The following is a 23,505-nucleotide window of genomic DNA, read 5'->3' on the forward strand; positions in this document are numbered from 1 at the left end:
TAGTCAAGTTTCCTTTCAAAGTACTCCTTGGAAGTTATTGGGACTAGCTCAGCCGGCAGCGAATTCCAACGTTTGACCACTCTACAGTCTTTTCTGCTGTGTTATGTCTCCAGTTTCTCGTTGGTACACATTAGGTTTGTATTGGAATTTAACTTGAAGTGTTAAAGGGGATGTTCAGAAGTATTTAGGATGCCGTAAGCTATAAGGAAGTCACCTCTAAAACGCCTGTACTCTAGTGGGTAGAGGTTCAGTGATTGGAGGCTCTCTTCACAAGGCCTGAATTTAAGTACTCGAACTGATTTCGTGGCTAGCCGTGGGATACTTTTCAGTGTCCTTTTTTTTTAAGTTAGGGAAGAAATACTGTGTTCCCGTACTCTGAATGGGGACAAGTAAAACTGTCGAAGATTATGTTGTAAGGTTTTCCGTCTAACCGGCCAAAAATGCGCTTCAATTTTACCAGAGCAACGTTTGCTTGAGAGGACTTTTGTCACAGTTAGCGTAAGGCTTCAAGTTGCAAGGTACCAACACTCCAAGATAATTTTCAACTTGGAAAACCTTTAGAGTAGTAGCTGTAGTCTGCAAAATGTATCAGGTGGACTACTTTACACGTTGAGGTGTTAAAGGTAAATCCGTTGTCACCTGCCGAATTTTGAAGTCGAGTCAGATCCTGCTGAAGTCTCAGCAAATTTTTTGGTTGCGCACCTCTCTCCAAAACTCCGCCTGTAGCTCTTCTAGAGTTACTGCCGGTCCCAAGCCCGAGTAAAGGGGGAGGGTTGGGCATGGGGTTAGCGTCCCCATCCCGTAGAAAACTAACTCGCTAAAAAAACGCTTACCAGAAAAAATAATTCAAACCATTTTAACTCTGCCCTGGGAGTTAGAAGGTCTTCATTTAGAAGAATTATGACGCTTCATGGTGAAAGCCGAGTTCCTTCGGAAGCCACGAGGTCGATGCCTCTTCTAACAACCAGAGCGAAAGTTTTTGTAGGTACATGGAACGTCCGAACAATGTGGGAGACCGGGAAGACCAGCCAAATAGCAATGGAAATGAGGAGATACAACTTAGCAGTACTGGGAATCAGCGAAACCCACTGGACTCAATCTGGATAGGAATGGCTAGCTACAGGAGAGATGCTGCTATACTCCCGTCACGAGGAGGAAAATGCTCCACACACTCAGGGAGTCGCCCTAATGCTGCCCAAAGTAGCACGAAATGCACTTGTAGGATGGGAATCTCACGGATCCAGAATCATCAAAGCATCATTTCAAAGAAAGGAGATCTGAGCATATGTGAGAACTACAGTGGCATTACACTACTGTCAATACCAGGGAAGGTCTTCAAGAGAGTGTTGCTGAACTGGATGAAAGATGCAGTAGACGCCCAACTTCGAGATCGACAAGCTGGATTTCGTAAGGATCGGTCATGCACAGACCAAATTGCGACACTACGGATCATCGTCGAACAATCAGTTGAGTGGAACTCATCACTGTACATCAACTTCACTTATTATGAAAAGGCATTTGACAGTGTAGATAGGAGGAGGTTATGGAAACTTCTTCGACACTAAGGAGTTCCTGAGAAGATTGTCAATATTATCCAGAACTCATACGACGGACTACAATGCAAAGTCGTGCATGGAGGACAGCTGACAGATGCATTCCAAGTAAGGACCGGAGTCAGACAAGGCTGTTTACTCTCTCCCTTTCTCTTTCTTCTGGTGGTTGACTGGATTATGAGGACCTCGACATCTGAAGGAAAACACGGAATACAATGGACAACTCAAAATCAATTAGACGATTTGGACTTCGCAGATGACCTAGCCCTCCTATCACGTACACACAAACAGATGCAGATGAAGACAGCCAGTGTAGCAGCAGTCTCTGCATCAGTAGGCCTCAGCATACACAAAGGGAAAACCAAAGTCCTCAAATTCAAAGCGGAAAACAACAACCCAATCACTCTTGATGGAGAAACTCTGGAAGATGTAGAGTCCTTCACATACCTAGGAAGTATCATCGATGAACAAGGAGGTTCAAATGCAGACGTAAAGGCGAGGATCGGCAAAGCAAGTGTCGCATTCCTACAATTGAAGAACATATGGAACTCAAAACAACTGCCAACCAATATCAAAGTGAGAATCTTCAATACGAATGTCAAGGCAGTTCTATTGTACGGAGCTGAAACTTGGAGAACTACAACAACCACAATCAAGAAAGTACAAGTATTTATAAATGGTTGTCTACGCAAGATACTCAACTTCCATTGGCCGGATACCATCAGCAATAGCCTTCTGTGGGAAAGAACAAACCAGATTCCAGTTGAAGAGGAAATTAGGAAAAGACGATGGAAATGGATAGGACATACACTACGCAAATCATCAAACTGCATCACGAGACAAGCCCTAACTTGGAATGCTGAAGAGAAGCGGAAAAGAGGAAGGCCTAAGAACACATTACGTCGAGAAATAGAAACAGTTATGAAAGGGATGAATAAAAACTGGGAAGGGCTGGAAAGGATTGGCCAGGACAGGGTTGGATGGAGAATGCTAGTGAGCGGCCTATGTTCCTTCACGAGGAGTAACAGGCGTAGGTAACATCTAACCTCTCTCCAAAGTTTCACATCAACAAAAGTAATACGTATGACGGCGCCTGCTGTGGAAGATCGTTTATTTAAGTCAAGAAATGAAGAGGTCTTAGTAATAAACCCTGGGGGACCCCATTAGTAATTCCGTAGCCCGAGAGAAATCGGAGTTAACCCTGGCATTAATATGTCGATTTTTTAGATATGAAGTTAGCCAATCAATTAAATGTGGTTTGATACCTTGTCGTTTGAGCTCATTGATGATACAACGCATTTCTTCCGTACCAACACGAGGTAGCTATAGAACCTGGATACCACAAGAGCATAATTTGCCTCGGGTTTTAGCTGCGAAGTATGATCTCGACGTAAGGTGGAAAGTCTTTATACTCCCGCTCGTCTACAATCTACTCTAATCATCAATGTATATCAGTAACACCGGTAATCTAGACAATACTTGGAAAAAACCTAACTAACAGCCTAAAAACGCTTGTTCATACTGATAAAATGTTGCTTTTGGGATAAGAACTTAGCTTCCGAGTTAGCGATGCTAGGATTTCACAAGTAGGGTGAATGATCATCGCTATCAATACATTAAATTTGGATTTCAGCCCGATTTAGGTTTACTAGTTATATGGTATGGAAACAGAAGCCCAAAGATTATTCCATTGAATTTTCTATGAAATGAATCTTCACCAGGGAGGGAGTGGACTGTGGTGGCATGTAATTCTCCAAAGAATAGTTCAATAGTTATTTCTAACTGAAGCGGTTCTGTTTAACACCGCCATTAAATCAGAGGGTGACCTGATTTAGAGCACTGTTCCTGGTGCACAATCATTTTGCTAGTTTTTTTGGCCTGAAGGAAAAAACGTCAGTCTGCAAATATTTGTTAACATGCTAATTTGATGGTCTCTGTACACGTTCGTGAACTTCGGTAAGTGCTTTCCATACCCTGTAGTTTGATTTTAGACATTTCTATTTTAATAAATGACCAGACAGAAAATAACCATTTATTATCATGAAGGCAATATCGGAATTTAGACTCCGGTTCTTAATTTATATAAAATGTTAACTGCAGTGATTGACAAAAGACAACTTATGTCTTTTTTACACAACACCTCTAACTGGTTCACAGTCACGGCACGTACGAAGCAGACTGCCCGTAAGGGTACAGGTGGGAAGGCTCCAAGAAAGTAGTTAGCTACCAAAGCAGCACATAAAAGTGCACCAGCTACTGGTGGTGTTAAGAAACTTCATCGTTATCGTCCTGCAACAGTTGCCCTACGTGAAGTTCGTCGTTATCAAAAGTCAATCGAACTACTGATACGCAAACTGCCCTTCCAGCGTTTGGAGATTGCGCAATACTTCAAGACTAACCTTCGTTTCCAAAGCTCGGCAGTTTCTGCTCTCCAGGAAGCTAGCGAAGCCTATCTTGTTGGGCTTTTCGAAGACACTGACTTATGCGTCATCCATGCTAAATGTGTCACTATTATGTCGACAGAAACTTATTCGTTCGTGCAGACTCAAATGTTTAGGAAATACTTGATATTTTTACCCAGAATGCGAAGTCTGGTGCATAGATTCTCAGGACGCTATGCTGATTTTTTATTATTTTATAGAGAGAAAGTGCCACCGAAAAGTTAAATGTGATCTGTTAAATTTTATAAACAATGCAAATTGAAGTCACTTTCAGACCTCAAAATGACTTATTTGCATGAGTGCGTACCGTCATTTGGTTTGATGGCGTTTATAAGCGAATACAAAATAAATCTTTTATTTTTATTCCCTTCTATATAATTTACGCTGATCGGTTAGGCCATTCGATCTTAAATCACGGCACGTTTTACTCGCCAGCTGACTGCTAACTTTACTGTCGGGTCTTTAGCACCTTTTTTTGTAAAAATAGAACCCACTTTGACAGTTAAAATCCATAGTATAATTGAACATACCTTCGCCTACTACCTACAAATCAGTATCCCAATAAACAGCTATGTTGTGTGTAAATTACACTGCTTCCGAAGAACCATGGTTATATTAATGACAGTATGGCAAATGAGAACCTTATTCCACTAATACTTGTTGAAGGGCTGCATGACGCAGTAACATGTTATTTTACTCGAGGAATACCTATTTAATTTTTATGTAATATGGAATTTTGTTGCTCACAGATGATAACATGTGTATTATAAACATTTTCCCATAAAAATCTGACTTCTTAGGAATGTTATTACCCAAATAATCCATCTAAGGACGAGACTCTTAAGGCCTGTATTGTCCATAATCGATTTGTACTTGATGATTCAGTATGGAATGGCCCAACATATTAGTTGCTGGTGTGATTTATTTCAAACACGACTTAGGGAGTAACCAAAGCTTAATAGTCATTGAAAAAGTCAAAAATAAAAGGGAGAACATGGAATATCTTCGATCAATTTTAAAGCATAGAAATAGAGTGAATATTAAAAATTCAAAAGATATTTTCAGGGATGCCTCTAACAGAAACATTACAGACTTGACGAGCCTTAGGTAGTGGTCATTACGATCGGTAGCACAATAATACACTTGCATCTCTGTGCATGCAAAATTCCTAATTAGTGACAAATAAATAATCAGAGGAACATGTAACATAAGTTATTGATTTAGACGAAATTGACGTCCTTATAGATCATGACTCAAAGACCACATTTTACTAGAGTTTTTATGAATCAAAAAAGTTCAAAACAGTTTGTGACTTTAATGTTCGATTTTCATGATAGTAGATCGTAAATAAAAAAACTTTTAATTTCTGTGTCGAAATTCACAGATTGAGCTTTGAAGACTCTGCAACTTTTCAAATGTTCTCAAGGTTGATTTGATTGTAATCTAAAATATTTTCTCATTACATGTTTTCTCATGAAGTTAATATACCTGTTTATTATTTCAAGAGTTATTCAAATTTTCATGTTGTATTTCATACGCAGTTTGTGTGATGAATAGTGGCTTTTGATTCACTCGCATTACAAAAATTGTCAAGTTTTAGGCGTATAAATGCATCTATATTTATAAATGTATATTTGACAACTCAAGTTATCACTTTCCTTTTTTGGTGTTCATAAGATATTTAAATCTCTTAGCCCATGTCGATAATGAGTCCAAAAGTCATCAATCACACGCTTTGTCAAAGCATGTTTTTAGGGTCGTTTTTTGAATAATCAGTGATTAAAAAATCCCCACGGATGAAATTTTTGTGGACCCTTTGGATTCTTACTATTTGCTACTCATCCTCCAGATCCGAGGGAAATTCTGGGGGTTTTTTGTGCTATTTCTGTTGCGGCTTCCCTAAAATATTGGGATTTTGATACTAGATGGATAAGCTTTTTACCACAGGGTGCATGTCATTTTGGCATTTTCGATTTTGAGAGGTCCTATGATGCTCAAAACCGGTTTATAACAATAAATGCCCTTAATCATTCACACGATTTTGTTGAATACTCGGATTAACGTTTTGGTTACGCATACAAATTTAACTGTCTTTAATCTTCCAGCGTACTACTAGGTCAGGCAATACTGCACAGGGGGTGCTTAAATTGTATTCATGTCTTATCTCATCACTCAGTTTAAATTTGCGATCCAGCCTACAGCACATAAATCCTTGACTTGAACGTTTTTCGCAACACCAACGCTACTCGTCTGGAAGCCCGACCACTTGTTACGTCAGTTATTCTTGTGACATGCCAAAAGGGTTTTTCTCAGTTATCCAGTCGAGCTAAAATAGTTGCGTTGATTGTTTTTGTTCCCTTCTCTGCTCTGAAGAATAGACCTGAATGTAAGGTACTAAGAATCCATATAGTTCACATTGTTATGGAGTGGTAAAGTAAGCCCATATCTTCATCTGAGGAAAATGCAAATGCAGTAGACCACTACTTCCAAATATTGGGTGGTAATAACAAAAGTCGAATTTGAATCTGTGCATTTCGTTTTGGTTAGTTTTTGTTGTAAGTCATATGACTATAAAATGTAAAAACGTTTTTCATGCATGGTTCACGTTTTTTAGTAAGTTGATTGACGTAAGTGCTAGCGCAGATGTACATTCTCCCAAATGATCACATTATATAAACACAATCTGATTAAGTTAATAAGATAAATGTAGATATAGGTCGAAAAGTGTAGTAGCAATGAAATGAGCAATAATAAACTTTGTATGTATCATTATCAGGGTTTGATTTGATAATTTCAAATAAATTGAGCATTGGTTAGATTGCTATAAATAAATAATATATTTATTTATAATAGTAAACTTTGGTTCGAAAAGAAAGAATTGAAAGGTATGCATACAGGAATGCTAAAATCCAAGATCGAGAGAGAGAGATAAATAGTCAATACATCTGTGCCATTGTGAAAGATTCTGACCCATAGTCTTTAGCGACTGATTGTGATCATTAAGCGGATAGCCTTTATCTACTCGCACTTGAAGTTTCTCAAATCTTAGCTCGATTCCCTTCACTGTAACCCATACTAGGTAGTACAAATCCGCAACATTTTGTGGCGCTAGCTGCTTTTAATTCACTTTATCCAAATTAGAATATCACTTTCATTTCACCACCTAATCTTTCATCTGATAATATATCAGACCCAGTCATCTGAAATATATTCAATTAACAGTACCCAAATGTCGTAGAATAGTTAATTGTTTAAATCAAACGTACAACAAGCTTAAATCAAGACCCAAAGAATATCATTTTATAATAAGAATAGTCAGTGCCTTATATATTAGCTAAGATTAATTTTCAGATTACTAACAAATAAGCATGCGTGACGCATGTTCAGACGATTTAAATTGATGAAAAATCACGAATAGATCAACAGACCTATCTTCTGCACCCATTATCCTACCTTAACATCAGCATGACCTACTCTGTAGTTACATTTAATTACAGAAATGCTTCGAAGGTATGTTCAAGTACTGGCTACTCATATACATCTTAAACTATTGGATACTTGGTTTCATAGTTATAAAGTAGTGTAAAGTAACTTCATATATAATGTACACTCTTTAATGGACACATCAGTTTTTGAGTAGCATAAGTCTTAGCCGTTCAGTCTCAGGTTTGAGCCCCATCTCACCTACATTAACATGATACTCTAGATATTTTCACACATCAAAAAACTTGGTAATTGCGCTTGATTGACCCGAGATTTTTAATTGTGTTAACAGTTGTTACTACTTGAAAATGAATATTATTTCGGTGTTTGCCGTGATTTTACTTTTGTTTATAGTCAGAGTCAAAAGTATTGGTTCGAGGACTATTTATACTACTTTAAGGCAAAGGTTCATTGCTTTTATGATTGTCATTTTGCAAAGTTAATCGCTATTAATGCTGTGTTTTTTCCCTTCTAGATTCCAAGTTAAAGAAAAACGTCACTATATTCCAGGTAGTCTCGTGGCAAATAAAATTCATTTTCAAGCGTCACTTTGCTAAATAACGAGCTAATTATGGTTTCGAAGTAAGCTAGTGTCATAGTGTTCCTTTAAATCATTTATTTAATTGAAATCTTCATAAAAGCTCGAAAGTTTTGTCTACCGGAGATGTTATTATTTGTGGCTATTTGATGAAAAGCAGACGTATTGAATTGTTGCGTAAACTCCTGTGGAATGTATGTTCATTGCTGTTTTGTTTCCTTTTAAACGAAACTTTAATAAAACATCTTTAGCTTCACTGTATGAAACATTCGTCAGAATCCAGTGTTCTAGTAAGTTGTTAATTGATTTGTTAACAAATCTCTAAATTTGGTTGCACTATTTGCTTTCACGCTACATATAAGTGATTTAGTTAGTACAATTTCATTTGTTAATTATCAGTCATTTATTGAGACCACTAACCGGCTTAAGTCAGAAAACCACTGAAGACCATAAAGCATTGGACAGCTGTTTCGTTCTGGTGTGGGACTCATCTGAATAAGCCACCCATAAACCTACCACAGGTTAACAAAATTAGTAACTTCGGTCTTGTGCGTGAACGCTTAATCTCTAGGCCACAGCCAGAATCCAATGATGTGCATGTCTAAATTCAGCCAATCTACAATATTGCGCGGTCATCTCCTACTATCTTGAGTGGCTATCTTCTTAACATCCTACACAATCAAACTTTGTCTATCATTAGAACTCGGAACATTTGCCTTCTAAGCTGGTCACTAATAAGAGCATGATAACTATCATAATAGGGGGTTGTGAAGATTGTTGAATATTCGGTGTTTTAACTGGGATCGGTTCGTGATATCGATAACATTCAACGGTCTCCGTAACCCCTAAGCTGATTATTGGTTATTTAATCAACTGTAGTTTGTATGCATGCCAAGCCTTTTATTGTGCTTTTAGCACAAAACACGTCTGGCACAATAAGGTTCCAAGAAATATGGCGTTCAAAATAAAATGATTATATTGTTAAAAAATAAAGGTTTTTCATACACAGGTCCCTTTGGGCTGAAATTTTGCTCGTACTCACAGACCAAAACAGGTAGTTTTCTTAGAAATCCACTCATCGAGCCTTCGACCAAAAGGTTTAATCCATGAGGCGTTGGCACGAAGTCACGAGGTGCAATTAAACGATACCTGATGACCAATGATAGGCTTATTTATACGCAATCGAATTTTCTTATTTATGTGGCGTATATTTTGGTGCTCAATAATACTAAGACAAATAATAACTAAAATTTATTTACGTCTTTGCAATGCTAAGCTGGCATATAATTACAACAAATTCCTATTACGTTCATTATGCAAGTATTTTCAACCCACTTTAATTTTGAATTCTAAATATTACAAGTTGTGAGCAGCTGACAAGAACCTAACAAAATCAAGTGGGCTCGTGTTATTCTGCTCGATTCTTTATTCTTACTCTTTCCAAGTTAGAAGAGAGGTAATCGCATTGAAAACGCACCAATAAAATGTATTATTTGATATAAATGAAGTAAAATTTTAAGCCTTAACATTATTTCCCCCGAATTCATTCCTTCTCTTCGAATTACCTCTATGCTTAATGTTTTTCAATGTCATCAGAGTTGGTGATATACTCTTGATATATCAAGTATAAAGTGGCTCTCAGAACAAAATAAGACTAGCTAGGGAACTATTGAATATCGGTAAGCACTGAACAGCTATTTCTTTCTAGTTTTAGACTTTTCATTAGTACTCTCTCAACCTTATGGCATTGCGACGTCAGTTGAAAATTAAAAGGCCACTCCAATTAATAGTAAAATAATAAATTGACAATAAATAGTAAAATATGTTGCAACATTTTAATAGGAAGCTATGGTTAATGGAGTAAGTCAAATTGAGGGTCTTACAGTAAATAGTATATGTCATTAGTAGTTTGGAGTACGGACCATTGCTCTTGACCCAGTAACTTGGTGTTGTCACTGTCACCTTGAGAACTGAATATTTTGAGTATTACCACTCATCTACTTGATGGTAGATACGACGTTGACATTTCAAAATCCTTCGAAATTGTTAATGAACAAACGATCTATACTCATCTTACCTTCTCTGTTAATTCATATTTCTAATAACATATCTCCATTCGTTTCAAAATTTTCTTCTAGGATATTCACATTATTTAAAATATAAGTATTTAATCACAAACGCTTGTTATAATTCTTTCATATTTATCACCGACCATTATGGATAAAAACTTCGAAATTTGTGAAATAGATAAATAATCGTTTATCCTTGAGTTAGTGCAACCAATATTTAAAACGACTAAAAGTAATCATTCGTATGATCAAACTTGTCACTTGTTCATGGTTTATTTCATAAGAAGGAGAGGGAGATTGTGGGAAAAGAATAAATCAACTACATTTCAGATTACTTGAGGGAACATACATCTGTGGCAGGCTCTATGTTGACGTAAACTAACTATACAGTTGGGTTATGGACTAACTAATTACATCATGATTGTACTGAAATCAAAAATGTTTTTCGTTTGGTTGCCATATAAATCTATTTTGAATATGAACATATTTGCATTCTGTTATACTAACTATATATCTGTTAACTAGTAAGTTGTTTAAATCACTTTAAGAATTGGCTAATGCTTAAAAGACAAAATTAAACAGTTGATTCACTTGTAATATTAAATAAAATCTAGTATTATACTATGTTTATTTTCTTAAGTTTATATAAATTTAAAACATGAATAATTACATATTATGTACTGTTACATTAGTTTATAAATATTTTGTGTATTCATCTAAACAAAAGTCATTGAGATGTAGATTATTGGTCGCTTGGTATCAGCAAACTTAAGTTAATTGACCAATTCATAGTTGTATCAATCTATGAAGCGGGTACTAGGTAAGGGTGACAAATCAGTTGATGAAATAGTGAAACCTCATCAGTTAAGATCGCTGGGACATGTGTTACGTATGCCCAATCACCAACTGCCCCGATATGCGATGTTTTATGGTGTAGGAATAGGTTGGAAGGAAGCTAGGGGTGGCCAAACCAAAACATGACACAAATCCATGAAGTTACTGACAAGTGAACTGAGTGAGCCATGTTGGCAAGTGTAGACTAACTAAGTGTAGACCCGTGAGACGATAGCGACCAATGGTCAGAGACCTTGAACGACATGACTCAAAATGGTTTGCAATGGCTCAGGAGCATACACTCTTTGTGTTCTCCCAAATTCTAATGTTCGGAATTCCTCATGTCTCCTTTTTCTACTCTTTCGAAATTTATTTCACTGGATTATACTCCTTGAATAATGCCTTCAAAGCCTAATCTTTTCGATCACTGCTTATACTCTTACTACCTCTATCACTATGGGATTTGAATAGACAACCAAATCTCTGTGTTAATGTGGTAGGGCAACTCGAACTGATGTACGTACGTACGAATTTCTACGTTGTTACTGACCGACTGACAATCTCTGAATATAGTGTATAGATGAATTTAAATGACATGGCTATGTGTACATAATTTGGAGATGGTCAGTAGGTTATTTTAATTCTCTTACACCCCTTTGTCTTTTAGCAGGATGCATTATATTGTTTGATTGTTTTGCGAATTCCATTTTTATTCCTAATTAGTTATTTGTTTTGTGATAGGTAATTCATGACAAAACTTTTTTATAAGCCATTTTATGTGGAAATGACAGCTATAAATCCCTAATATATGTAGTTTGTTGTTTGATCAGTGATTCTTTCTTCTGCTATCTAGTCAGTTAATATAGAGAGATCAGCGTCTTGTATAAATAATCTGTTCGAATATGTCAATCAATCCCATATTTTATCTATTGATCTATTATGATAAGACAAACGTATTCCCTTTAAGATCTAGACATATTCTTCTTGGCACAACATTTGAACGTAGCAGTACTAAGTGTGATGTTTACTACTACAGATAGGAATTAATAATCACACGTTCAATAGTAACAATAACGTACAAACCTACTTTAGCTTACTAGAATCCGTCACATGTTTATATGAAGATAACATAAACTTATACAAGCAACGTAATATAACAATTTCAATGAAACGTGCAAAACTGTTCACAATTTTCCACTAGTGTATTGTAATCAGGAATCAGTTTGTTGGTTTTAATGAGACTGTAGATTTGTATCTGGTAGCTGTGATCTGAATTCGGGCTATCACATACGGAAAGCTTGTTTATAAATGTAAGTTGACTCAAAAAAGCGAACATTTTACTTGAAGAATTTTTCAGATTAAGAAACTTACCTTTAAGGGGTTCATTCAGGCTATTGTTGACTTAAAGGTCTATTATCTCCGTTTAAAGGTCATGATTGGCTAGATCTATGTCAAATAAACTAGTCCCAAGGATAAACAGTGAGGGCAAACTCCATAAAATCTTCAAAAAATGACTTGAAAATCCATTCTAAAGTGCTGAATTTCGGCGAATGTATTCATGAGTAAATTGCGACGAAAATATTTGCCTAATATTGAAATTCTTCAATTTATTTTATCAAAAGATTGAGTATTATTTAAAACACTGTTTTCGAAGATTCTAACTTAAAGAGTTCTAACAGTTCCTATCAAATTCCCTTACAAACTATTTGATTGTAAAGCCTGACCAGTAAATGTGTCGTTTTTAACCCAATTGAATTATATAGATTTGCGCTTAACTCCATAAGTTAGCTAGCACATCAATTTTTAAATCACAAAGATTCTATGCTTGTACTTTTTGACTAATTATACAAGCGTATGTATATTAAACACTTGTAGTTCGACTTTGAATATTATATATGGTAAGTCAATATATATATACAAAGTTAATTAGGATCTACATTTTAATACTAAAGTCAAAATGGAATTGTGACTTCACATTTCTACAGATAATTTCACTTTTAATCATCTTTATACATATTTTCAAGTGATCTCATAAATTACATATTATATAGTAGTGATTTCAATTTAACTCAAAATTCATAGTTCTCCTTACTTTTTCATTAAACTATCACAGTTACAATTGGTCTTCATGTCAAATCAAATAGTGTAAATATTCAATTGTCCACTGTTTATGTACTTGCTTACTTACTTACACCTGTTACTCTTCATGAAGGAGCATAGGCCACTCACCAGCATTCTCCATCCAGCTCTGTCCTGGGCAATCCTTTCCAGTTCTTTTCAGTTGTTATTCATTCTTTTCATAACTGTTTCTATTTCTCGACAAAATGTGTTCCTTGACCTTCCACTTCTTTGCTTCCCTTCAGGATTCCAAGTTAGGGCTTACTTCGTGATGCAGTTTGGTGATTTCAGTAATGTGTGTCCTATCCATTTCCATATTCTTTCCTAATTTCCTATTCAACTGGAATCTGGTTTGTTCTTTCCCACAGAAGGCTGTTGCTGATGGTATCCGGAGAATGGATGTTGGGCATCTTGCTCAGACAACTATTTATAAATATTTGTACCTTCTTGATGATTGTTGTAGTAGTTCTCCAAGATTTAGCTCCGTACAGTAGAACTGTCTTGATAGTGGTTGACGGTTGTTTTAGGTTTAATATGTTCTTTAATTGTAGGAATGCTGTTCTTGCTTCGCCAATCGTCGCCTTTACATCTGCATCTGAACATCCTTGTTCATCGATGGTGCTTCCCAGGTACGTGAAGGATCCTACATCCTCCAGAGTTTCGCCATCAAGTGTGATTGTGTTGGTGTTTTCCGTGTTGCATTCGAGGATCTCGGTTTTTCCTTTGTGAATGTTAAGGCCTATTGATGCAGAGGCTGCTGCTACACTAGTTGTCTTCATCTACATTTGTTGATGTGTATGGGATAGGAGGGCTAGGTCATCTTCGAAGTGCCAATCGTCTAATTGGTTCTGAGCTGTCCATTGTATTCCGTGTTTTCCCTCAGATGTTGAGGTCTTCATAATTCAGTCAACCACCAGAAGAAAAAGGAATGGAGAGAGTAGACATTCTTGTCCGGCTCCTGTCCTTACTTGGAATGGTCTTCTAGAGTTACTGCCGGTTCCAAGCCCGGGTAAAGGAGGAGAGTTGGACATGGGGTTAGCGACCCCATCCCGTAGAAAACTAACTCGCTAAAAGAAACGCTGTTTATGTAGTGAAGATTTTATTGTCTCAAACTCTTAGTTACATATATATGTATAGATAAGTAAGGCTTCATGCATATTCTTAGGTTTAGATTTAGTAGTGAGTAGTATTTATAAATTAGGCCAAATATCATATCATTTTCTTTTTTTAAAAAAAATCAAATTAAAATAAATAAAATTGTTCAGTAGCCTACTATTTATTTATGTATTACTACTTGTTCAAACATGTGTATAATAAACTGATAGAAACATAGTCGATGAGATGAGAACAAAATTAAAGTACAATATTATGTGTTTTGTAAGTTCTGAATTTGTAGGTTGATGGTAATAAATAATCCGAATAAAAAAAAAGTGTGTTTTAGTAATAAAATACTATATATTTTCTATATCTAATCTTTATGTTTATTATTTATACTACTGTTTTTAGTGCTGTAATGTTTATTTTAATGATAATAAGCTCATCTTACTATACTAATTTGATATACTGAATTGAGCTAATACATATTTAGTTCAGGTTCCTACATCAGTTATGATTGATTGAATTAGAACTTTGAAATATAGATATATATGTAGATATGGTGAATTAACCTCCACCTCGATGCGTGATGTTTGTTAGTGTAGTAGTCTATAGGATGGAAGCTAGGGACAGAAAAACCAAGACATAGCGTCGACCCATGAAGTCATTGACTTTTGGACTGATCTATGTTGATAGGTGCTTACGATTATAGACCACTTCATCGATTTTCAAATTCTGCGCAGCCTCAGTAGATTAGTGTCTGACGAAATCTTGACACAGATTCGGAAGCCTACCTTGATTTTGGCCGATTTGCATCACTTGTAGCATAGGGGAGATGTACATCTATTAGGCAAATGATGAGTTTATTGTTCGTCAGTTTCCTTTATGCTACTTTATGGATGTGAGATGTGGTCTTTAAAGATAAAAGATATTCGTAATTTACTAACATTTGGTCATATGTGTCTTCGATGCATTGTTCAGTCGTTTGGTGATCATCGCTTGAGTAATGCCAAGGTTAGATACAGGATACTGGGTCAAGAATGTCAAATTAACTAATAAGGTGTTTAATCTTTATCGTATAAAGTGGTTGAGATATGTGTTGTGTATGCCAAACCACCGTCTACCTGAATACGAGATACTAGCTAGTGTAGAAGTGGACTCAAAGGAAGCTAGAAATGGTGAAACCAAGACGGATTGTCAGTTCGTGAACTCATTGACCGCTGGACTAAGCCATATTAGTAGATGTTAACTATTTAATTGGTGTCTACAAAACTGTTGTAACGATTAGTTAGAGACGTTGTGTGACATAGTTTAGAACCAGTTGCATTAGCACAGGTACACTTACTCTGTTTCAAAATTATCTTATACTTTATATTCCATGGACATATTCACCTTCTTTTAATCATATTATATATACCTAACGTTTTCTCACGATCTCAGATACTACTATCACTACTTTTACAACTCTGTCGTTTGTTTTGATACTTTTGTCTCTCTCTGTACTGATGTGATGTAATAGGCTGATACACATATGTAACAGGTTCTTAAATTGCTTATGATTAACTAAGGTGTGAAGAGTTGCTTGCTGCTTTTTTTATCATAGAAATAATCATATTTCTTATTTTGCCTTTGTAACATATGATGAAATAGGACTGGAAAAGAAGATACTTCATTCTATACAAAGTTCATAGTCAAAATAAAACTGAAATATTTTTTGATTATTACAAAGATGAAACTGTGACAAAATTCAAGGGTAAGTGTTATGAGTAGTAATTTATTATTACCTACAGATGTACATTGTTACAATTTTTTTTTAAACTATATTGTTTCTTTTTAAAACCCTATAACCTTCAGGTCTCGTAGTGAGCAATTAACATTCAGATTATTGAGTTAATATCCAATAGTTTACATTTCTATGTATATTGTTCACTTTACACTATTCACAAGTTTGCACAAAACTTAAGCAAGAGTTAGAAATTTAATTTTTAATTGTTTGAATAATCCCATTGTTGCTATTTTGACTACGATTGGATAATTCTCAGTTGGAATAAGTGTATTCTGTTTGGTTTACTTCAATATAGCCATGATGCAAGTTTATGAGTCCTGAGTAGGATGAAACATGCATCTATTTTATATAAAGAGTTATAAATATTGTTAAATATGACAAAATAGTGAAATCTAAAATTACTTGGTACACAAAACAGTTTTGTGATAGTGACTCTCGGTGTTCAAGGAATATTCTTTTTCCAAATTGCTTACAACATAGTGGAATTTCAGCTCATGAACGTGTTCTCGTTAGTGTGATAAACTTATTTATCTTAAAATGATTGGTATGTAATGGGAACTTGAATAAGTTTATGCTTTAATTTTAATGTTGAATGGATGTATTTACCTTAAATTTGGCTACCTCTTTAGATTATTAGTTGATACTCCACAAAGTAGTTATCATTCAATCTGGGTATGGGCTGGGTTACTGCCTGGGTCAGTCAGTCAGCCAGTAACAACGTAGAACTTCGTACGTACGTACATCAGTTCGAGTTGCCCTACCACATTAACACAGAGATTTGGTTGTCTATTCAAATCCCATAGTGATAGAGGTAGTAAGAGTATAAGCAGTGATCGAAAAGATTAGGCTTTGAAGGCATTATTCAAGGAGTATAATCCAGTGAAATAAATTTCGAAAGAGTAGAAAAAGGAGACATGAGGAATTCCGAACATTAGAATTTGGGAGAACACAAAGAGTGTATGCTCCTGAGCCATTGCAAACCATTTTGAGTCATGTCGTTCAAGGTCTCTGACCATTGATCGCTATCGTCTCACGGGTCTACACTTAGTTAGTCTACACTTGCCAACATGGCTCACTCAGTTCACTTGTCAGTGACTTCATGGATTTGTGTCATGTTTTGGTTTGGCCACCCCTAGCTTCCTTCCAACCTATTCCTACACCATAAAACATCGCATATCGGGGCAGTTGGTGATTGGGCATACGTAACACATGTCCCAGCGATCTCAACTGATGAGGTTTCACTATTTCATCAATTGATTTGCTTGGGTGCCATAACCAAAGCAGGTGGTTTTCTTAAGGGGGCCACACTCTGAGCCTTTGACCTAGAAGTCTAATCCTCAATGCAGTGGATCAACGTAAGAAGATGCAGTCCCATGGTAGCCAGTGATCCACAGTAGGTCCATACTCCATTTGTCCCCTCAGGATCCTGGAGTCCATGTAGAACACTGGTTTGGATTCAGGGTTTTCCAACTGTCCTAAGTGGATCCTCCATATCCATCAACCCGACTAAAGCGTCGTACATTTCCTTTTAGTCTTCTCAATTTCGTAAACAACACCCGTGTTACCAGAAGGCAGTGAGTAGAACTTCCCTGATAGTGGCTGTATACGCGTGGCCATAATACTTAGTTAATTTATATATTCTCACTAAATATAATTCAGAAATAAGTAATTTATTCTCCTTTGCAGCTAATATTTTCACTACTATTTATAAACTTTATTGTTCCAAATGGTTTGAATCTTAAAAGTGTTTCTTTTTTCACATTGTCTGTTTCTTTTATCGTACCCCTAGAAACAATCATCTTTTAGTTTGTTGATTAAGGAAAAGAGAAAAAAAAGTTTTCTATCTTAAAAAAAAGCTTATTTTATTGTTTCTTTGTTATAAACATTTTAAATGATGCACATTCAATGTAGGTAGACCTAGACAGACACTACAATGTATATATACATACATATATTCAGTCTTGACAACAACAAAAAAAACGTAGACTTGTTTCACTTGTGCTACATTTTTTTGTCTCGAAAATTACAATACTGACAAAAACCTGTTATAATAAGCAATAGGTTTTAACAAAAGAAAAACTCTGATTTAGATTGTATGATTAAAAAGCTTATTAAGGTCAAATGATTAGAATGGATACAAAGCAAAAGAAGATGAAGAATGTATTGTTTGTTTTTTTATCGAGTTTAAACCTTTTACTCTACAAGGTCTGTGAAAATGGTTGAATTCTCATAGTTTACATCATGTACGAATACTATTGACAACCAAGATTCACTGGTGAGACTATAATTTATGGACGACCTTTGAATGACACTGAAGTTACCTTGAGAATGGACACCTACTGATAAGGATTAAATGAGGGTTATAAACCAGTTAGAGTTATGATTTACAGTTGATGGTTAGAGTTAAAAATTAGATCAGCTATAATACCAAAACGGTATTTAGCCAAACGGATGAATGAATTTCGCGCCAAACTTCATGACCTGTTATCTTATATCTGATTGGTTCGTCCATAAATTATAGTCTCGCCGTTTCATCCATGTATGAATATCTGATAAGTCCCCAAATGTCCCTCTTCATAGTCGATAGAGGATCAGAAACTCCAGGAAATGTTTTATCCAATCAGTGTTGAATAGAAGCTTTGTAGTAACATCTAGAAAAGGAAGAATCACGTTTCATCGTTTTGATTGAATATTGTCCTATACTGTTACTGTGTTTAGCATGGTTTGAGAAGTTTCTAGAAGCTCAAAGTCGTGCATAACCCTTTGTATATATATCCTTACTTTTTTGTACGCAAACTAATCTTGAAGTAAAGCTTTTACTCAATTCGTGCCTTCCCTCTGTTTCACTTGACGTGTAGTAGCAATTAAGTTATAGGAACCGGATAGGAAGACAAGATTAAGTGGTATCGTAATAGACTTATCAGCGTCCACAACCCAACCACAGGTCGAACGTAGAACCCTAAAGTTTCGGTGTTGGGCGACCATACTCCATTGTAATTGGTGGGTTATTGCCTCACATTCGATGTAATTGAACTCTAATTTTCATGGCTTACTAGAACTCTTGGAATCACTTCTCGAATTAAGTAACTGGTGACTACGTAATTATTTTTACCGAAAGGGTTTAAATTTCGGTTGTTGCACTTTTAAATCTCGAAAATCATTTTTAAAAATATGATACCTTGCAGTAATTAATATGCCTAAATCGATTTGTATGATAATAATAATAGTGGGTTTTTTGATTGATAATACACATGCCAACAATAAATACAGTTACTTTGTCCTTAATCAGTCCCAATGGCTCAGATGAATTCATATTTTGTCTTCCCTTAGAACCTCAGTTTTATACTTGTACTTTCTGTTCACTAATCCATATTTCCGAAACATAGTGCTCATTTTTAGTCCTTCTTACTCTCATTTATACTGTTTCTGCTTCTATTGCTCTAGTATCTCTCTCTGTGTGTTGTTGTTGTGTGGCAGAAAGAGCCGTTGCACAAATGTATCAGGCTCTACGTTGAGTGTGAGCGAAATTTAATGACGTAAAATTTCTATTTCATTTTACATACATTAACTTCAAGTATCAATAATTGTATGTACAGGATTTTACGCAAAAACAAGAATAACAATAACAATACAGGCCGTGACAAATCTAAAAACTGGCTGGTTAGATTATTTTCACAAATATCAATACTAATGGATCAGTTGAAATGATTTACCCAGATCAATTTTTCATAAATATCGAATTTCTTTATTAATATACAAACATGGATAAATCTACTAAATCTGTTACCACTCTCTGTATTTGTCACAATCAATGGATCACGGAATGTCATTCACGTAACTATTCTTTATAGGAACATTAGAAGTCTAAACAAGTGTTCATGTTTGCCTTTTATGATAGAGAGGCTCGTGAAATCACGCGATTAGTTATCAATAAAATACAAACTCACAAAGAATAACAATTTACAAGTCTAAATGTGCAGGTTCGTAACTAAGATGATGATACAAATCTGAGTTAATCACTTATAACTGAAATAGTTGGAATATGATGATGGATTATATGCTGAACTAATTGATTTGAACACATAAATACTTGTACGAAGAGGCACCAGATACATATGCGCCACACAAATCTCATTTGTTTTGTGTGAGAGCTGTGATACTGCCCGGGTGCCCAAACCGAAGCACGTGGTTTTCTTAGGGGACCACACCTGGAGCATTCGACCTAAAGGTTTGATCCACAAGGAAGTGGAGCATGGTAAGAATATGCAGTCCCATGGTAGTCGGTGAACAACGATTGGTTCATACGCCATTCGTTCCTTCAGGATACTGGAGCCCATGTGCACCAATGGTTTGGAATCAGGGTTTTCCAACTCCCAAGGTGGACTGTCCACACCCACCACCCCGTTTAAAGCTCCGGACATCCGCTTTTCGTCCTTTCACTTCCGTAAACAACATTCCCTCTTTTGTGCATCTGGAATCCTAGATGTAGGGTTTCATGTTAACTACATGCAACCACTTGACATTTCAATCCAGTGCTCGCGATGTCAAGATACAAAGACTAGTCGCACTAATGAATGACATCATAAAGGACTAAAGAAACATGAACTTCCTCACTAATCAGTAACCAATCAATTGTAAACATTTCAGTCCCATGGGCTGTGATCAGTCTCTGATCAAGTCGCTCAGTGATAATATGCCAAACGATGGAGGTGATTGGTATGGGATCGAATCCTCCAGTTGCTTCAAGCACACTTTGGTGGAAAGTATCAAATATCATAAAACCTAAGTCCAGGTATTCTTTTGTTGAATACGTTTAATCGCTTAAAGACTAACTAGGTTTGTCTTATTTTTATGTCTTTTGAAGTTATGCAACGAATCATATTTTGCCAAACTCATTATCCTACTAAATTTTCTTGCTTTAATACTAAAGAGAAGCACACAGTTTATGAATAAACTTAATATATGAAATTATTTCAGGTAAATTAAGTCATACAAATACGAATTAAACTTTTATGGATTGGCTATCAGTAGTATTTACATCACATCTTAACATAAATACTAATAATTGTTCGTTTTACTTGTAAACAACATTTTTTTTCATCTCGAAGCGGATGTTGGTAGAGTATAAACATTTTTTTCATCAATCAAACTATATTAAAGTCAAATTATATTACATTAAAGTCTTATTCTGTATCAGACTAGTCGATGTGTTGTATTATTATTATTATTATTATTATTATTATTATCTGATTACAGCTTTCCTATAACTGCATGATATTACGTAATTAAATTAATTAACTTAATCATTGTATCTCACAAAGGGTAAAATATTTTACACTGTGATATATACATAAAAAGTGTATTCTTACTTTATTATCCATACTATTTCTGACCATAGCCTCCTAATGCCCTGGTACGGCCGAAAGTGGGGAGAGTTCGCTCGCCCTCTCGAAATACTCTCACATGGCTACGCGTATATAGCCTCTGTCAGGGAAATCCTAATCACTGCCTTCTCGTGGCGGGGATGTTGTTTACGAAACTCAGAGGACGAAAAGCGGATGTCTGGAGCTTTATTCTGGTTGGTGGTCACAGACAGTTCACCTAGGGGTGTTGGAAAACCCTAATTCCAAACCAATTGTGCACATGGGCTACAGTACCCTGAGGGAACGAATGGCGTATGAACCAATCGTTGTTCACCGACTACCATGAGACTGCATCTCCTGACGATGCTCAACTTCCTTGTGGATCAGACCTTTAGGTCGAAGGCTCCGGTGTGGTCCCGGGCAATATCACAGCCCTCACACGAATGAAATGAGATTTGTGTGGTGTATATGTATCTGGTGCCCCCTCGTACAAATATCTATGTGTTAAAATAAAATAATTTCAGATCATATACTGTTTGTTTTTAAAAAGAAAAACATTATCTGGCGTCTCCAAATTATCTAAGTTAAAATATATAGATATTTTATTAGACGCGATGAGCAGACCAAATACTTAGCAACATTTTCTCAAAAAAAAAATCAATAATATTTAGGGTTTGAGTGTGTTGATAATTACATCTTTGATGTAATTATGTAATAGTTTTAATCTTTTTATTCTATATAATTTATTTATTGGTTGTTTGGATTACTGATTACTACATAAAGATAACTTTATTCAATTATATATTATAAAGAAATCTTGTTTATGATGAAGTATTTGTTACCGGAAACTTGGCAATGTTTATTATATTTTTTACTTTGGTTGTTTTATTGCAGAAGTTCTTGATGCTCCTTTGAAGTCAAGAAAAGCTATGATTTTCGAACGCTGACAAGCATGCCTGTGTTCTAAAATCAGACGAATAATGAATATGTGGTCGATACGGCCACAACTAGGTCTGAAGCCAGTCTGATTTTCTTGTGTTTTCAGTTCACGAGTCTTTGTTAGGCATCCGATAATGATTGAGGCTGGTATTTTAAATGCTATATTAGTCAAACTAATTCCTCTATGGTTATCACAGGATGATTTCAATGACAATCAGTGATTGCGACCAGTCAGATGGGATTGCATCCGACTTCTAGATTTTAGCTAAAATATTAGTCAACCTAATCTCTAAAACTGGACCACCATACTTAAAGACCTCGGGAGCCAATCCATCTGGCCTAGCTTCTTTTCTTCATTTCAGGTTAGCTATAGCTTTTTGAGCTTTAATTAGATTCAAGGGGCCTGTCTTATTGTTCCATTCGGGCTGTTCGGGAATGGTGGGTAGTTGTAGAGTTGCCGAAGGCCAGCTGAACTGCTCCTTAAAGTGTTCTACCCATGGTTCTAAACGTCTGGGCTGAGAGCAGATATGGGTGTTGTCTTTTTCCGAGATCGTCTCACTTACACTTGACATCTTAATTCCGCTTTACTTTATTAGTCTGAAAAGCTGTCTGGTGTTATTGATAGCCGCTGCCTTTTCTATCTCTTGCTTTCGTTGCCCACCTCTGTTCACAATCGTTCTTTAGAATTTCGGTTAACGTGGATCTGATTTATTTACGCTCTTCATCGTGTTCGGAGACTGATGGGATGAGTTAACGAGAATCGGCCCAGTTAGGCAACCTTGAACTCGGTCAGCACTTTCATATCAACCGAAAACTTATAATTCATCGAATTTACACTAAAAATATACTATATGCTGATTTTCACCTATAAAATAGTAAATTCGTCTATTCTCATTAAGTAATGTTATGATCATTGAAAATTCACATTGTGCACTACCGATATTAACACTCAGTTTTACATCGCGATAACACCATAACCCTTCCAGACTGATATGAACTGTTGTGGTTTTCACTGTCCGTTGATCGATTTTATCTGCCACGCCACCACTAACACTCTCAGCTATCCGTATACACGAATATCAACCTCATTAGTCACACAGTTCATACTTACACTTTATGAAATTTTACGCATATCATCAGTATGCATCATTTATAAGAACTTTCGTCTAAATTTGATCTAATAGTTTCACAGTATTTGGGCAGCGAGTTGATGTGTGACATTATAGAGGAGGAATTTATCATTGTTTTGAAATCAGAACTTTTTGACTGATTTTGATGGATCGTAT

The 23,505-nt window shown here is 35.9% G+C and overlaps 1 protein-coding gene across 2 annotated transcripts in view; it reads left to right on the top strand.

The window, feature by feature from the left end:
* The first annotated feature begins 5,393 nt into the window (after positions 1-5,393).
* The window catches only part of MS3_00007241 (uncharacterized protein), a 48,838-nt gene continuing 30,726 nt past the window's right edge, over positions 5,394-23,505 (top strand). Inside the window, exons 1-5 of one of the 2 annotated variants that reach the window (XM_051215497.1) lie at positions 5,394-5,420; positions 7,953-8,059; positions 8,119-8,209; positions 8,267-8,305; positions 15,782-15,884. In XM_051215497.1, coding sequence (XP_051066008.1) covers positions 8,049-8,059; positions 8,119-8,209; positions 8,267-8,305; positions 15,782-15,884 — 244 coding nt within the window. In that variant the 5' untranslated portion in view covers positions 5,394-5,420; positions 7,953-8,048. Of the gene's footprint in view, positions 8,210-8,266; positions 8,306-15,781; positions 15,885-23,505 lie in introns of both variants that reach the window. The other variant, XM_051215496.1, reaches the window with a different exon arrangement.

Source organism: Schistosoma haematobium, chromosome 4, assembly GCF_000699445.3.
Source record: "Schistosoma haematobium chromosome 4, whole genome shotgun sequence".
Classification (NCBI taxonomy): domain Eukaryota; kingdom Metazoa; phylum Platyhelminthes; class Trematoda; order Strigeidida; family Schistosomatidae; genus Schistosoma; species Schistosoma haematobium.